At 36.8% G+C, this 15,896-nt stretch overlaps 1 protein-coding gene across 3 annotated transcripts in view; it reads left to right on the top strand.

Moving 5' to 3' along the window:
* The window catches only part of COP1 (COP1 E3 ubiquitin ligase), a 251,614-nt gene that overhangs the window by 133,580 nt on the left and 102,138 nt on the right, over positions 1 to 15,896 (top strand). For all 3 annotated transcript variants that reach the window (XM_049868584.1, XM_049868583.1, XM_049868582.1), the window contains 3 exons: positions 11,705 to 11,848; positions 13,657 to 13,765; positions 15,071 to 15,152. In XM_049868584.1, coding sequence (XP_049724541.1) covers positions 11,705 to 11,848; positions 13,657 to 13,765; positions 15,071 to 15,152 — 335 coding nt within the window. The remainder of the gene's footprint in view (positions 1 to 11,704; positions 11,849 to 13,656; positions 13,766 to 15,070; positions 15,153 to 15,896) is intronic.

Below are 15,896 nucleotides of genomic sequence, written 5' to 3'. Positions count from 1 at the left end.
CATCAACTCTTCTTTGGTCTTCCTTATTCATTGTCCAGCTTTCACATGCAAGAGAAAGGTTTAGCTTTACTTATAATATTAAAGGAAGTCCCTGGGTGGCGCAAATGGTCTGCACTGGACTGCTAATCAAAAGGTTCGTTGTTTGAATTCACCCAGTGGAAGAAAGGCCTGGTGATCTACTTCTGTAGCTTTTAACCACTGCGCCACCAGGGCTCCTCTGTAAGATTACAGCCGTTGAAAACCCTGTGGAGTGCAGCTCTACTCTGAAACATGTGGAGTCACCATGAGTTGGAATCAAGTTGGAATGACACGGGTTCTGGGTGGTGCAAATGGTTGAGCATTGAGCTACTAACTTTTCTGAAAGGTTGGTGATTTAAATCGACCCTGAGGTGCCTTGTTAAGACAAGCCTGGCAGTCTACTTCTGAAAAATCTCAGCTGTTGAAAACCCAGTGTACAGTTTACTCTGAAACACATGGGGTTACCATGAGTTGGAATGAACTCTGTAGCAATTGGTGGGGGAACGGTATTAAAATGGACATGATTTTTGACCTAGCACATTATATTCCAGTTATTAAACCTAAGAATATTCTGACGTATGTGCAAAATGACACATACAGAAGGAATTCTATTGCATCACCGTTTAGCATTAAAAGACTAAAAACTAAGTGTCCCGCAGTAGTAGACTGGTAAATTAATTTGTGGTATGTCCATTTGATGGAATTCTATGCAGCCATTGGGAAAACATGAGGTAGCCCTAATATGTCCTGATAAGAAATGATTATTAAGATACCATTAGGTGGTGTTGGGGCAGGTGTTGGGGGAGGATACAAATCAGTAGGGATGGTATCATCTCATGTTTTTAAAAAAAAATACAATTACATGTATGCTTGTTTATGTATAGGATAACTCTGGTAGGGTTCACAAACTGAAATCATGCCTGCCTCTAAAGAGGGCAGTTGGGTGCTTATTTGGCAAGGATGGGAGGGAGACTTGGTTTTCTCTGTATATTCTTTGAATTATTGCCTATATACATATTTCAAAATGTAAGCTTTAAGAAAAGATTCAAGCCCAGTTTTGAAGGATCTTCAGTGTGATAGTTTGGATTTTACATGGTAGCAAATGAGGAGAATAATGTGACCAGAGCTGTGTTTTTAGAAATTTGGTGGCATGATGGTTAAGTGCTCAGCTGCTAAGTGAGAGGTTGGTGGTTCACTCAGGGCTTCGAACCGGTTCATTCTGGTACCGAACCCCTGCCGAAAGTTTGCACTTACACTCCAAATATACTGAATCAGAATCTATTTTAACAAGTCCCTTAGATGATTCTTACGTATAATAAATTTTGAGAACCACTGCTCTACTAGTGGTTCTCAGAATTGGTCCCTCATCAGCAGCATTAGCATTGCCTGGGAACTTGTTAGAAATGCAAATTTTCAAATAATCAAGAACTTTATTTGGAAAGGAAAGGGGCCCTAATAGGTAAAGCATTACTGAAGAAGATCAAAGTAGGAGGCCTGACACTCCCCAGTCTCAGAACCTACTATATAGACATGGTAGTCAAAACAGCCTGGTATTGGTACAACAATAGACACATAGACCAGTGGAAAAGAATTGAGAACCCAGAAATAAATCCATCCACCTATGGACAGTTAATCTTTGACAAAGGTTCGAAATCCACTGGGGAAGAAATAGTCTCTTTAACAAATGGTCCTGGTAAAATTGGATCTCCATTTGCAGAAAAATGAAACAGGATTCCTACAGCACACCAAAAACCAACTCAAGATGGATCCAAGACCTAAATGTAAAAACCTAAAACAATAAAGATCATAGAAGAAAAAATAGGGGCAAACCTAGGAGCCCTAGTTCATGGCCTAACTAAACTATGAAACATAACTGAAAAAGCACAAGCAGCAGGAGATAAACTAGAAGATTGGGAACTCGTGAAAATCAAATACTTACGCTCGTAAAAAAGACTTCTCCAAAAGAGTGAAAAGAGAACCCACAGACTGGAAAAAAACATTTTTAGCTATGGCATATCTGACAAGGGTCTAATCTCTAAATTTTGTAGAAAATTCCAGCAGTGCAACAATGAAAACACAAATAACCCAAATAAAAAAATAGTCAAAGACATGAACAGACAACTTCACTAAAGAAGACATCAAGCAGCCAACAAATACATGAAGAGATGCTCACTCTCATTAACCATTGTTGCTGTTAGCAGTTAGAGAGATGCAAATCAAAACTACAATGAGATACCTTCTCACACTGGTAATAATGATGCTAATAAAAAAAATTAAAACAAAACAAATGCTGAAGAGACTGGGGGAGATTGGAACTTGCATACACTGCTGGTTACAATGTAAAACAGTACAACCACTATGGAAAACAATACAGCAGTTTCTCAAGAAGCTAGAAATAGAAATACCATATGATCCAGCAATCCCACTCCTAGGTACACTACTAGGTATATATCCTAGAGAAATAAGAGCTGTGACACAAATAGGTGTAAACACACCCATATTCATTGCAGCATTATTTATAGTAGCAAAAAGATGGAAACAGCCTAAGTGCCCATCAGTGGATAAATGTATAAACAAACTGGTGCATACATACAATGGAATACCACACGACATCAAAGAATAATGACGAATCTGTGAAACATCTCACAACATGCATGAGCGTGGAGGACATTATGCTGAGTGACTTAAGTCAATCACAGAAGGACAAATATTATATGAGACCACTATTACGAAAAGTCAAGAAAAGGTTTTCACAGAAACAGAAACATTCTTTGATGGTTACCAGGGATTGGGCGGGGGGAGGGTGGAGGGAAAACCATTAACTAGATAGTAGATGTGTACTAACTTTGGCGAATGGAGAGAGAATACACAATATGGGGGAAGTCTGCACAGCATAATCAAGGTAAAGGAAGACACTGAAAGGTATACAAGAGTAAAGGGCAACAGTGGAAGATACTGATACATATAGAATCCTGCAATAACAGTAATGACAAACAGTAATGTACGAGTGAATACACAGGTATGTAAGCTGAACAAGCGTGGGAGGGCATATGGAAGTAAACCCACGAACATATATATGTGTACATGCTGCAAACATACCCATGTATGCAATAGTGCACAAAGGGGACACATTCATGAGAACTTCTTAGCCATAACCATATACCTCCCGGGACTGATATACTGGGCTTAAGGGCAAGAGACCATGGCCTGGGGGAAAACTTAGGTTAATTGACACATCATAACCCATATAGATGATGTTTGACATCCTACCTTGGTGAGTAGTGACTGGGGTCTTAAAAGCATACGAGCAGATATCAAAGCTACAGTTGGTCTCTTATCATGGGGGGCAAAGTAGAGTGAAGAAAACCAAAGACTGAAGGAAACAGTTAGTCCAGAAGACTAATGGACCACATGAACCATGCCTTCCACTAGCCTGAGATCAGAAGAACTAGATGGTGTCTGCCTACCACCACCAACTGCTCTGTCCCGAACCACAATAGTAGGTCATGGACAGAGTGAAAGGGAAATGTACAACAAAATTCAAACTTATAAATAAGACCAGACCTATTGGTCTGTTAGAGACTGGAAACTATGGCCCTTAGATAACCTTCAAACTTGGAACTGAAATCACTCCCAGAGATCACATTATAACCATTTAATGAACAGGTCTATAAAATGAACAGTTACAGTAGTGAGGAATATATACCTCAGAACAATCAGTTATACAAGATCTAAAGGGCAGCATTTGCCCAAAAACAAAGTTCAGAAGGACAGTAGGGGCAGGAAAGCTGGGCAAATGGACGTGGGGAACCCAGGGAGAAAGGGGAGAGAGCGCTGACCCATTGAGGGTTTGTACCAATGTCACAAAACAAGGACTGTGTAAATCGTTGAATGGGAAACTAATTAGCTCTGTAAACTTAGACCTAAACAACAATAAAAATGTTGAAAAAAAAAAAGAAATGCAAATTCTCTGCAGGGGTTTGAACCAAAACGAATCAGTTTGAAGCCCTAGTTCCAATCTACCCAGTGACTCCTTGGGAGAAAAGACAAAAGACCTTACAATCTGTTTCGAAAGATTACAGCCAAGAAACCCTGTGGGTTAATTCTACACTGTCATGTAGGGTCATTTTGAGTCAGAATCAACTTGACACCAAGTAATAACAACAAATAGATTAGGAAGAGGAAAACCAGGAGTAGGAAACTTGCTAAGAAGTTTATTGCAGTAGCCCAGGTTAGAATTAATGCAGGCTTGAGTCATATTTCTACCACTCATCTGTCAATTTGTTGTCCTCTGGTGGTTTGTGTGTTGTTGTGATGCTGGAAGCTATGCCACCAGTATTTCAAATACCGGTAGGGTCAATGATGTTGGGCAGGTTTCACTGGAGCTTCCAGAATGAGACAGCTACAAAGAAGGACCTGACAGTCTGCTTCTGAAAAAGATTGGCCAGTGAAAACCTTACAAATAGCAGCAGAACATTGTCTCATACAGTGCTGGAAGGTGAGCCCCTCAGGTTGGAAGGCTGTGATGGTTAAGATTGTATGTCAACTTGGCTGGGCCATGATTCTTAGCATTTATATGTGATCATTCCCATGAAGGGATTTGGTGTGAGTAGCCAGTCAGTTGAAACAGAGTTTCCTTGGGGATGTGGCCTGCATCTGAACATAGGCAGACGTTCTAGCTTTTTGCTTGCTCCGAATCCTGTGGCTGCCTCCTGTCCGTCTGACCACTGGTTCTTGGGACTTGAGCTATCAGCCTATCTGCTGATCTTGGGATTTGTCGATCTTCACAGCCTATGAGCAACACCGTGCTCTCCAACCTGCCAGTCTTGAGTTCACCAGACCCTGCAGCTATGTAAATCAGGAGAAGTCTTGCAGTCTTTCCACCCAATCTTGGGATTTGTTGATATTCACAGCCTGTGAGCAAGACCCATGCTTTCTGACCTGCTGATCTTGGGTTCACCAGCCCCTGCAGCTATGTGAATTGGGAGAAGCCTCTATCCTAATCCACAGACTTGGAACATTCCAGCCCCTACAATCACGTGAGCTATTTCTTTGATATAAACATCTCTATGTATATGTTTATACACTTTTCTGGTTTTGCTTCTCTAGAGAACGCAGCCTAAGACACAGTCTCTCAAACTACGACTGGGGAACCTTAATGACGTGTATGGAGTAAAGCTTTTGGGACCTTCATTTGTTGATACATGACTCAAAATAAGAAGAAAACAGCTGCAAACATCCTTAATAGTTGGAACGTGCAATGTATGAAGTATGAATCTAGGAAAATTAGAAGTCATCAAAAATGAAGTGGAACACATAAAGATTGATATCCTAGGCATTACTCATATTGAAAGTTCAAACTGAAGCTGAAGCAAATTAAAACAAGTTCACAAGAGCCAAAATATAACCTTTAGTATATCCCACCTGAATTCAGTGACCATTTCAAGAATAGATTTGACTCATTGAACACCAATAATGGAAGACCAGATGAATTGTGGGATGATATCAAGAACATCATGCATGAAGAAAGCAAAAGGTCATTAAAAAGACAGGAAAGAAAGAAATGACCAAAACAGGTGTTAGAAGAGACTCTGAAACTTGCTCTTGAATGTAGAGTAGCTAAAGCAAATGGAAGAAGTGATGAAGTAAAAGAGCTGAACAGAAAATTTCAAAATGCAACTTGAGAAGACAAAGCATTGTAATGACATGTGCAAAGACCTAGAATTAGAAAACCAAAGGGAAACAACATGCTCAGCTTTTTTTAAGCTGAAAAAAAAAAAAAAAAAATTTTTTTTTTGACTAAGGAAAAATTTCAAGCCTTGAGTTGCAATTTTGAACAATATCATTAATATCATATGCAAGTAAAATTTTACTGAAGATAACTTAAAAATGGTTGCAGCAGTACATCAGCAGAGAACTGCCAGAAATTCAAGTTGGATTCAGAAGAGCACGTGGAATGAGAGATATTATTGCTGACGTCAGATGGATCTTGGCTGAAAGAAGAAAATATCAGAAAGATATTTACCTGTGTTTTATTGACTGTGCAAAGGCACTCAACTGTGTGGATCATAACAAATTATGGATAACATTGTGAAAAATGGGAATTCCAGAACACTTAGTCCTGCTCATGCAGAACCTGTACATGTACTAACAAGCAGTCGTTTGAACAGAACAAGAGGATACTGCATGTAAATCAGGAAATGTGCATGTCACCGTTGTATTCTTTCACTGTACTTACTCAATCTGTATGCTGAGCAAATAAGCTGGACTATATGAAGAAGAACAGGGCATCAGGATTGGTGGAAGACTCATTAACAACCTGCAATATGCAGATGCATAACCTTGCTTGGTGAGAATGAAGAGGACTTGAAGCACTTACTGATGAATATCAAAGACTATAGCCTTGAGCATGAATTGCACCCGAACATAAAGAGAACAAAATCCTAACAAGTGGACCAATAAGCAACATCATGATAATCGGAGAAAAGAGTGAAGTTGTCAAGGATTTCATTTTCCTTGGGTCCACAATCAATGCCTGTGGAAGCAGCAGTCAGGAAACCGAAAAAGGATTGGGCAAATCTGCTGCAAAAGACCTCTTTAAACTGTTGGAAAAAAAAAAAGATATTGCTTTGAGGACTGAGGTGTGCTTGATCCAAGCCACGGTATTTTCATTTGCATGATATGCATGAGAAAGCTGGACAATGAATAAGGAGGACCGAAGAAGAATTGATGCACTTGAATTAAGGTGTTGACAAAGAATGTCGAATGTTATCATGGACTGCGAGAAGAAAGAACAAATCTGTCTTGGAGGAAGTATGGCCAGAATGCTCTTTGGAAGCGAGGATGGCGAGACTTCGTCTCACGTACTTTGGACATGTTATTAGGAGGGACCAGTCCCTGGAGAACAACAAAATGCTTGATAAAGTAGAGGGTCAACAAAAAAGAGAATGCCCTCAACTAAATGGATTGACACAGTGGCTACAACAATGGGGTCAAGCATAGCAATGATTATGAGGATGGTGCAGGACCAGGGAGTGTTTCATTCTGTTGTACATAGCTTTGCTATGCATCAGAACCAACTCAACCGCACCTAACAACTCATATTTGGGTGACTTTCTTAAGTGTTGTGTTCTGGTTTTTTAGTATATTGGCTTTCCATCAGCTAGGTAAGTGTCTGGAAGATAACTGCCATTCTGGATATTTGATGGCTGAGAATATTCATCAGTCATCCATTTTTTTCCGGTAGGACTGACTCCTACTTCCTGCAGTGTATTTGGTTCTTAAAACATTCAATATTTGCTTATATTTTCTATAATCTTTCCCACTAATTATATACCTTATAAGGCTATCTTATTCTTTATCTCTTTATGTTTAATTTGATGTACTGGTTGAATTACTGTTGTACTGTTACTGTATATGTTAAATATAATATGGTATATATTGTTGTTCTGTGTTATTTTTATTTTACCTGTTTTTGTGTTCTTTGAAGACCAGCCCATTTCTTCTCATTAAAATGGCATAGAGATTGAGAGCATAGACTCTTGAAGCAGGTTGTTGGGATTTGAATTATGTAACATCAATACACTTCAGTTTCTTTGTACAATAAATATATAAATATAGTTTATGTAAGGAGATTAGAACAATGATTGACACCCTAGTGTTACATAAGTTTAGCTCTTATTATGGATTAATTTTGGTTAAAGTCATTCGAAAGAATTCTTTACTTTTCCATTTTATGTATTCTTTAAAGATCTGCCCCTTTTCTCTCATTGAAATGGCCAGTTTCTGAGCCTATATTTTCTGTTTCCTTGAAATTATAGTAGCCAGTCTCTGTTGAGACACACTACCATGGAAATGAATGAGACCTTCAACAACTGCTCTTTGTATTTCCTTTTGATTAATTGGATTCTAGCATTCAGGGGTATTAATCATCTTGTTTGTTAATTCCTATTTTATAACTGCAAAAAAGATATGATAGACAGTAGAGACACTGACAAAATTCACTGCTTGAGCATACTGACAGCTTTGCATTGCTCTGTGCCACGTTGTCCTAGAGGCATTAATCAGCTTTCCTGTGTGGTCTGTGGCAGAGCTGCTTCATCACTTGACTGATGGCCCTCTTGACAAAGAATATAGCCAGTTTCCTACAGCTGAATTACGTTTTTCAACTGTTGAAATAAATCACTTTTTAAAAAAACAGAGTTGAAACATTTCAAGTGGGAAAGAAAAATGCATTTTATTCCCATGTTTAAAGTAAGGTCCAAGTAATATTAATTTTCAAAGAAAATACATTTGAAATATTTTGAAATAAATAAAATGCTATGAAACTGAATCCTTTCATTATAGTAAATTTTCATAAACTACTTGTTTTGAGAATTACTGGTGATAATGGATGACAGAAATGGGCCCTGTACAGCAGTGGTGAGACTTTGTATAATTCTTTTTGAACTTAATAACATAAGCAGGCATGTTTTGATTAATTTGTTTACCTTTTATTTTATTTCAGCCTTAAAAACTAAAAAACAAGAACACCAGAGACACTTAACTAGTCACTGTTCAGTTTTTTGTACTGTTTTTGTGTTATTTGATTTTACAGTAAAAGCAACTAAAATATTTTATTGTAAAATAAGAAGACATCTATTTTGGATTAGCTCTGAAAAGCTGTCTCTACCTGCAGACTACAGTGTTCATCTTAACTTATTCCATGATTTGTTACTAGGGTCTCATGGTGGTTATTGTTCAGAAGAGATATGATTAAACCTGTCCGATAGGGAGCAAATGGTTTCAATGTTTGGAAGTACTTAAATCCTACTGAGTTTTGGTGATGTGAAGGTACTTGAATAAAAGAAAAAGAAAAATTTTGTCTTCCTTTTTCCTTTTAATCAAAACTTACTAAAAATACTAACATTCTTTATACTTTCTAGTCAGTATTTCTATTAAAACCTTTTTGTTGTTTTTAAAGTATAAAGGACTTTGATACCCCAGAATAGATTATTCTGTTCCAGTATATTAAAAACAAAAGATAGCTGTGGTAAGAAAATAGTAGCAGTGATATCAAAAGAAAAAGCTGATTTTTTTAGTATGAGACTTAAAGGTGAGCTATGCAGCTAAACAGTCTTTGTTGAAAAAAGGGAAAAATCTGGCTTGAATAACAGGGTAGCAACAAAATAAATAACAGGCTTATATATTTATTTAGACCACCCATTCAGTTCTTTTGACAGGTAGCGTTTTTATTTCTGTGTCAGTGTTCTTCCTGAAGGATGTTGAACTATTTCAGTAGGTTAGTATTTAAATGATTTTTATATTCAAAACTAATATTCTGGCAATGACAAATTAACTTCTACTGGTGTAATATTGGAATGTTGTTAATTTATTAGCTATGTATGTTTATAGGTGAAGGAAAATTTTTTAGGGATAAAACTGGTTCTCTCTTGAAGTCCCAGTCATACGAAAACCTTCTCGGTTAAGGACGGTATGTCAGTTATGATAACTCTGTCCTTTATCAGACACTCTAGTATTTCTCCTTCAATAGCAGGAGGCTGCAAATATAAATTGAGTTAGGGTAGTTGAATTGTTGCCATTGATATTATTATGCTGCATTGGAATCCACAGAGCAGCAAATATTAGCTGAGGTAGTTCAGTTGAGGTTGTTGTACAAATAAATCTGTTGCATTGGTATTTAGGCATGGAATAAGCCAAATGGGAGCATTTGCTATAGCCAATGGCATTTAGCTGAATGAAATTCCTTTAAAATTTTTATAAAATAAAGATTCAGAGTTGTAAAGTGAACATCTCACTGTGTTTAGGGAAATAGTCTTAATGTTTACTTATTTTCCTTACCTATCATCATCATCATAAGTTTCTTATTAAATTATTAACTAATCATTAACGGTCCAGAAAAATGTCACAGATAATCCATAAAGAAAAGTATGTTCTCTAGGTGTGTGTGTTTCTGATGAATGTTTGGTATGCAGAGTACTAACTAGGCATTTTGGGGGAAGAAACATACTTTTATAGACACAGAAGGCACATTTCACGTAGAGTTGTTTTAGGTGTTAAACCTTTAGCCCTTATACGCTGAGTTTTAGGTAAGAGCTTTGACTGGTGCAGCATGGTATTTAACGGCATGGACACTGAAATCAGACTACCTGTTTTTTTTAAAATACCATCTCATCCATTTACAAAAAGGCTAACCTTGGACAAATTACTTAACATCTAGCCTTCAGTTCTCTCATTTGTAAAAAGTGAGTGAGATTAATAAGACCTGCCTCTTAGGGTTGTTGAGAAAATTAAATTAGTTAATACATGCAAAATGTTTAGTAGTTAGTGGTCAGGGAACATTAGCTGTTATTATGTAATTAATTGTAGGCCAATGAGAATTCCTAGGTATTCTCTATCATTATAGCTAAGCTGCTACAGAGGATGCTTAAATCATATTGAGACATAATGTGTTATAGGGTGAAAAACATCACAAAGTTTAGTAAAGCAAAAAGTAATATTTTTTACCCTACAACAAATGTATGTGGTGGTTCATTTCGCCATTTAATTTCATCAGGTCACTTAGATTTCTCGCTGATTATATAGCAGCTTTGTTGAGGCTCCAAGTTAAGTTCTATAAAGGTAAATAAGATCTGGAACTTTGCTTTGAAATAGCTTATTGAAACTTAAATAGAGTATCAGGTGGACACTTGAGACTGTGTTGGCATCTCCTGTCTGGAGGGGAGATGGGAGGGTAGAGAGGGCTAGAAACTGGCAAAATTGTCACGAAAGGAGAGACTGGAAGGGCTGACTCGTTAGGGGGAGAGTAAGTGGGAGTATGGAGTAAGGTGTATATAAGCTTATATGTGACAGACTGACTTGATTTGTAAACGTTCACTTAAAGCTCAATAAAAATTATTAAAAAAAAAAAAAAGAAACTTAAACAGAAAGGTCAGCAAGAGAGGGGCAAAATCCCTAAGTAACTCTAATAGAAGGGAGGTTTTTAGTTTTTGTGTGTTTGCTTGTGGTATAAGGAATGTGTTTTAGGAATTCGTAAGTAAGAAATATCATAATTATTTGAAGGAATGGCTTTGGGAAAAAGTAATGATAATTTAGTGCTTACATTTTTATGTGTATTCTATCCATTTGTTATCACCCCTTCCCCAGTTGCTTCAGTAATTCAGCTTGTATGCTAATTTATTTATTGAAGTAACTTCCATCCATACAAAATGGAAGGAAGGGAAATGGCTAGAATCTATTAAAAATATTTACTGATAATTCTTTTTAAACATTTTGTTAATATACCAAACTATTAAATCTTTCCTCATTGTCTTTACAGTATAACTCGTTAGCTTTGATAGTTGAGTAAGCCTTAAGTCTTAACCACTGTGCAACCAGGGCGCCTCTGTAATATGATTACTCGAGTTGAATAAAAACACATGTCAAATGTCTAGGAACAAAACTCTATAAGCGGAACTGCACATCTACACAGAATCCCTGCCACTTGTCATTTGATGTGTCTTGATAACAACTTAATTTGGACATGGGGCCTATTATAGTTTGAAGGCATTTCAAGTAGATCTCTTATCCTGGTAGACAGAATAACTTTAGAAGTAGAAAATACGAAATTCTGAAATGTTGTCATTGTAAATGTCACGAGAACAGGTATATAGTCTTAAACTGACGAAGTATATACTTTTTTCCTTAGTATTGAATTTGACCGGGATTGTGACTATTTTGCTATTGCTGGGGTTACAAAGAAGATTAAAGTCTATGAATATGACACAGTCATCCAGGATGCAGTGGATATTCATTACCCTGAGAATGAAATGACCTGCAATTCCAAAATCAGGTACTTACATTACTTTGTTGGCATGATGTGGGGTATATCTATATTGGTATCTGTAGGTAGTATGAGAGTGTTTACTTTCCATGTGATGCCTTAAACTTAACAGGTGAACGTTACGCCTGTCCTGTGTATATGGAGGATAATTGACTGAAAACAGAATGTCATTCTTACAGATATTGATTGCTTTGTCCCTGTGAGGGTTGGTATGTATTGTGTTTCTAGTTACCAAATGAAAGTCCATTCATTCACAATCAAATAAAGGTCTTTGTTGGAGATGGCCTTTGATGGGGTATTGAATAAAAGGTTATGGTAACCTATGGATAATGTTTGAAAGCCAGAAAGTTTTCTCCTAGCATACACATATTTCTAAATTCTGTAATTTATGTATGTAGTTTTAAGAATTCTTTTCACAAAAACATTGTGCTTTTTTTTTTTCATTGAAGGAATAATAGGGTTTAAGTTTCATATATTAGGGATTGGAATTCAAAAGGAGTGCTTTTCGAACTTGGGATTCTTGTTAAAAATGTAGGAACTGAGCCTTACTCCTGATTTGCCCAGTAAAATCTCAAAGAAATTCTACAATCTGTGTTTTTCCTTTAATAAGCTTCCCAAGCTATTCTCATGGGCACTGGCAAGGATATAATTTAAAGAAGTAACCTAATAATAAATTTATTTAGAACTATGAACGTTCCAGAGCAGTCATTCTTGTACCTTTCTTATTTTGATTAAATACACGTATGTGCATTTTAATTATGTCTGTGTACCCTGATGGCGTAGTGGCTAAGAGCTACAGCTGCTAACCGAAAGGTCGGCAGTTGGAATCCATTAGGCTCTCCTTAGAAACCTATGGGGCAGTTCTATTCTTTCCTATAGGGTCACTATGAGTCAGAGTTGACTCTAAGTATTATAGCCTTGATCTATAGTTTTTATTATAGCTTTCCTTTTTGTTTGCTAATTCATTCATAAAAATGTTGAATCCTGATAATTTGTGACACTAATCACTGAGAATCTATTATAGTTCATGTCGTAAGTGGAGGGAATAAACCATGAGCAAGACATAACTTCACTGAGTTCTTAAGTGTCAGGCACTATACTAAGTGCTTTGTCTTAAGCAGAGTTATGAGATAGTTACCGTTATTACTCTATTTTGTACACAACTAATATGTGAGGAGCCATGACTCAAATGGGGGTAGTTTGGTTTCAGTCTGTGCTACTAGCCATTTCATGCTACTTATTTATAGAGACCTTCCTCCTTAATACACGTGAGCATGACCATATGTGTGGTACAGATATGTCTCAGGAAGAGCATACATTTTTAGATTTTGTAGATTTTCAGAATCTTTGAGAATAGCTGAAACCATAAATGTTTGAAGATTTAATTGTCAGACACTTTTAATTGTAATTTCAGTCAAAGCTTTTATTTGTCAGGTTGTTTCAATGTACGTGTAGGAATCCAATTCACATGATTCTGGCACAGTTGTACCCAAGGGCTTAAACAATGTAATTAGGTCTCGGTCATTCTGCCATGACATGGTCTGTGCCCCCCCGGCCTCTGTTACCTTCACTCATAGACATGTTCTCCTCGTACATCAAAGATGGCCAGTGTTAGTCATTACCTGGTAGATTCAATAAAAAATCTAGGAATTATTGATATGCTCTTCTTTCCTGTGTTGTGGGCATAATAGTGATTGTGAACTCATATAGACCATTTTAAAAGGGTACTGATTTTTCTGAAAACACATTAAAATTCCTTATATTCCATTGTTATTTATTTTTACATAAAGTAATACTTAACTATATTTCTCTTTTAGCTGTATCAGTTGGAGTAGTTATCATAAGAACTTGTTAGCTAGCAGTGATTATGAAGGCACTGTCATCCTATGGGATGGATTCACAGGGCAGAGGTCAAAGGTCTATCAGGTAAATAAGGATACCAGTTATTTGTTACAAGAATTACTTTTCTTAACAAATGTAGAGCTTCATGTGCTTTGTAAGCACAAATTTGAAGTCACCATTTTGATGTTTTTTATACCTGTGTAATATCAAATAATGCTTTTCTTTCTTTTTTAGTGCTATAAATAAAAATAGATTTTATTTAACCCATGTATCTAGAATGCTTTCTTTTTTTGCTAGCATAATTTTTAAAAATTTTTTTATCGTGCATTAGATGAAAGTTTACAGAGCAAATCAGTTTCCTATTCGATGGTTTGTACATAAAGTGTTCCATGACATTGGTTTCATCCCCCACAATGTGTCTGCACTCTCGCTATTTCTGTCCTAGGTTCCTATTTCCTTTCATCCTGATTTTCTACACCTTCCTGCCTTCTCATCTTTGCTTTTGGGCAAATGTTGCCTTTTTGATCTTGTATAATTGATTATTTTAAGGAGCAAAAATCTCTCGGATGTTATTGTTTATTTTATGGGCCTGTCTGTGGTTTGGCTGAAAGGTGGTTTCTGAGAATGGCGTTAGTTCCAGTTCAAAAGGGTGCCTTGGGGCCATAGTCTCAGGGTTTCCCCCAGTCTCTGTCAGATCAATAAGTCTGGTCTTTTTTGTGAATTTGATTTTTTGTTTTACGATTTTTCTTCCGCTCTGTCTGGAACCCTCTGTTGTGATCCTAGTCAGAGTGATCAGTAGCAGTGTCAGGGCACCATCTAGTTCTTCTGGTCTCAGGGTCATGTAGACTGTGGGTCACATGATCCATTATTCCTTTGGACTAGTTGCTTACTTGAATCTCTGATTTCCTTCACCCTACTTTGCTCTGGATTGTAAGAGACTAGTAGTTGTATCTTAGATGGCCGCTCACAAGCTTTTAAGACCCCAGGCACTACTCACCAAAGTGGAATGCAGAACATTGTCTTTATGAGCTGCATTGTGCCAATTGACATAGATGTCCCTCGAGTCTGTGGTCCTTTGCCTTAGAATCTAGGAACTTTGTCCCAAATAGTACTTTTCTAAAGCATCTCTTCAGATTTTTACATTTATGGAATGCATCAAATGAATTTCCAAATGGAATAATTTGGGTTAATCCACATATAGAAAGTTTTGAAACTACTTTGCGTTGCCAGCCTTAATTTGCTTTTCATTTATGTTCCATATAGCCTGTTCTCTCCCCCTCCTCCATAGCAGTAAATTAATGTCAAGTTTTTTTGCTTTTGTTTTTTTGCTTTAATTATTTGAAGATATGTATTCTGTCTGAGACTAACATGTCTTCCTTCTGAATTCAGGAGCATGAGAAGAGGTGTTGGAGTGTTGACTTTAATTTGATGGATCCTAAACTCTTGGCTTCAGGTTCTGATGATGCAAAAGGTACTATTTGACTCCCCTTTCCCCTTCTCCCCTTAATTCCTTTTGTTGCAGAGATTAAAACATTTATTAGAACTCATAGCAGGCCTTCAAGATTACTGATTAACTAAGCACAAAAATATATTTCTCTTTTGGAATGACAAAAAATGAATAAACTGCACCCTCATTATAGTGATATTTTCTGGATTCACACTACATGGTGACATTTAGAATTGCTGCCATCTTATAACCAGGTCCCTTAGATATTTTAGCAAAAAAAGCTTGCTTGGTGGTATATTTAGAAATCTCTGTACTCTGAATTGTATTATTAAATATCCAGTGTATATGAAACTCTCTCAATGACATAAGATTTCCAGGCAAAAATTGTACATTTCTTTTTGCCAATTTAATTAATCGCTTTTCAGTTTTTTCTTGTGTATCCACCTTTACTGTACATTTTCCTTTGCTGTCCTTATTTTCCTGTTTTGGTCTCTGTTCTCCTCACTGTCAGATTTATCTAGCCCCGTTAACGGATTTCTTTTACTTTGGAGTTAACCTTGCTTTTTCCTTCCTCTTTTTCTACACATAGTATCCAGACTGGTGGTTAGGTAGGCAAGGATAGCTCTGTCATTGGAAGGTGAATTTCACATCATTATTATGCCTTTCCCTTTGCCCTTTTTTATGCACATTTGGATTATAGCCTCTTTTTTTTTTTTTTTGTGAAGAAATACTGCTGTTGTGATGACATTTTGTTTTAAAATTTCTAAT

This window comes from Elephas maximus, chromosome 24, assembly GCF_024166365.1.
Source record: "Elephas maximus indicus isolate mEleMax1 chromosome 24, mEleMax1 primary haplotype, whole genome shotgun sequence".
Classification (NCBI taxonomy): Eukaryota; Metazoa; Chordata; class Mammalia; order Proboscidea; family Elephantidae; genus Elephas; species Elephas maximus.
Note: the sequence above shows the minus strand (reverse complement) of the source record. Positions and strands in the feature narration are given on the sequence as shown.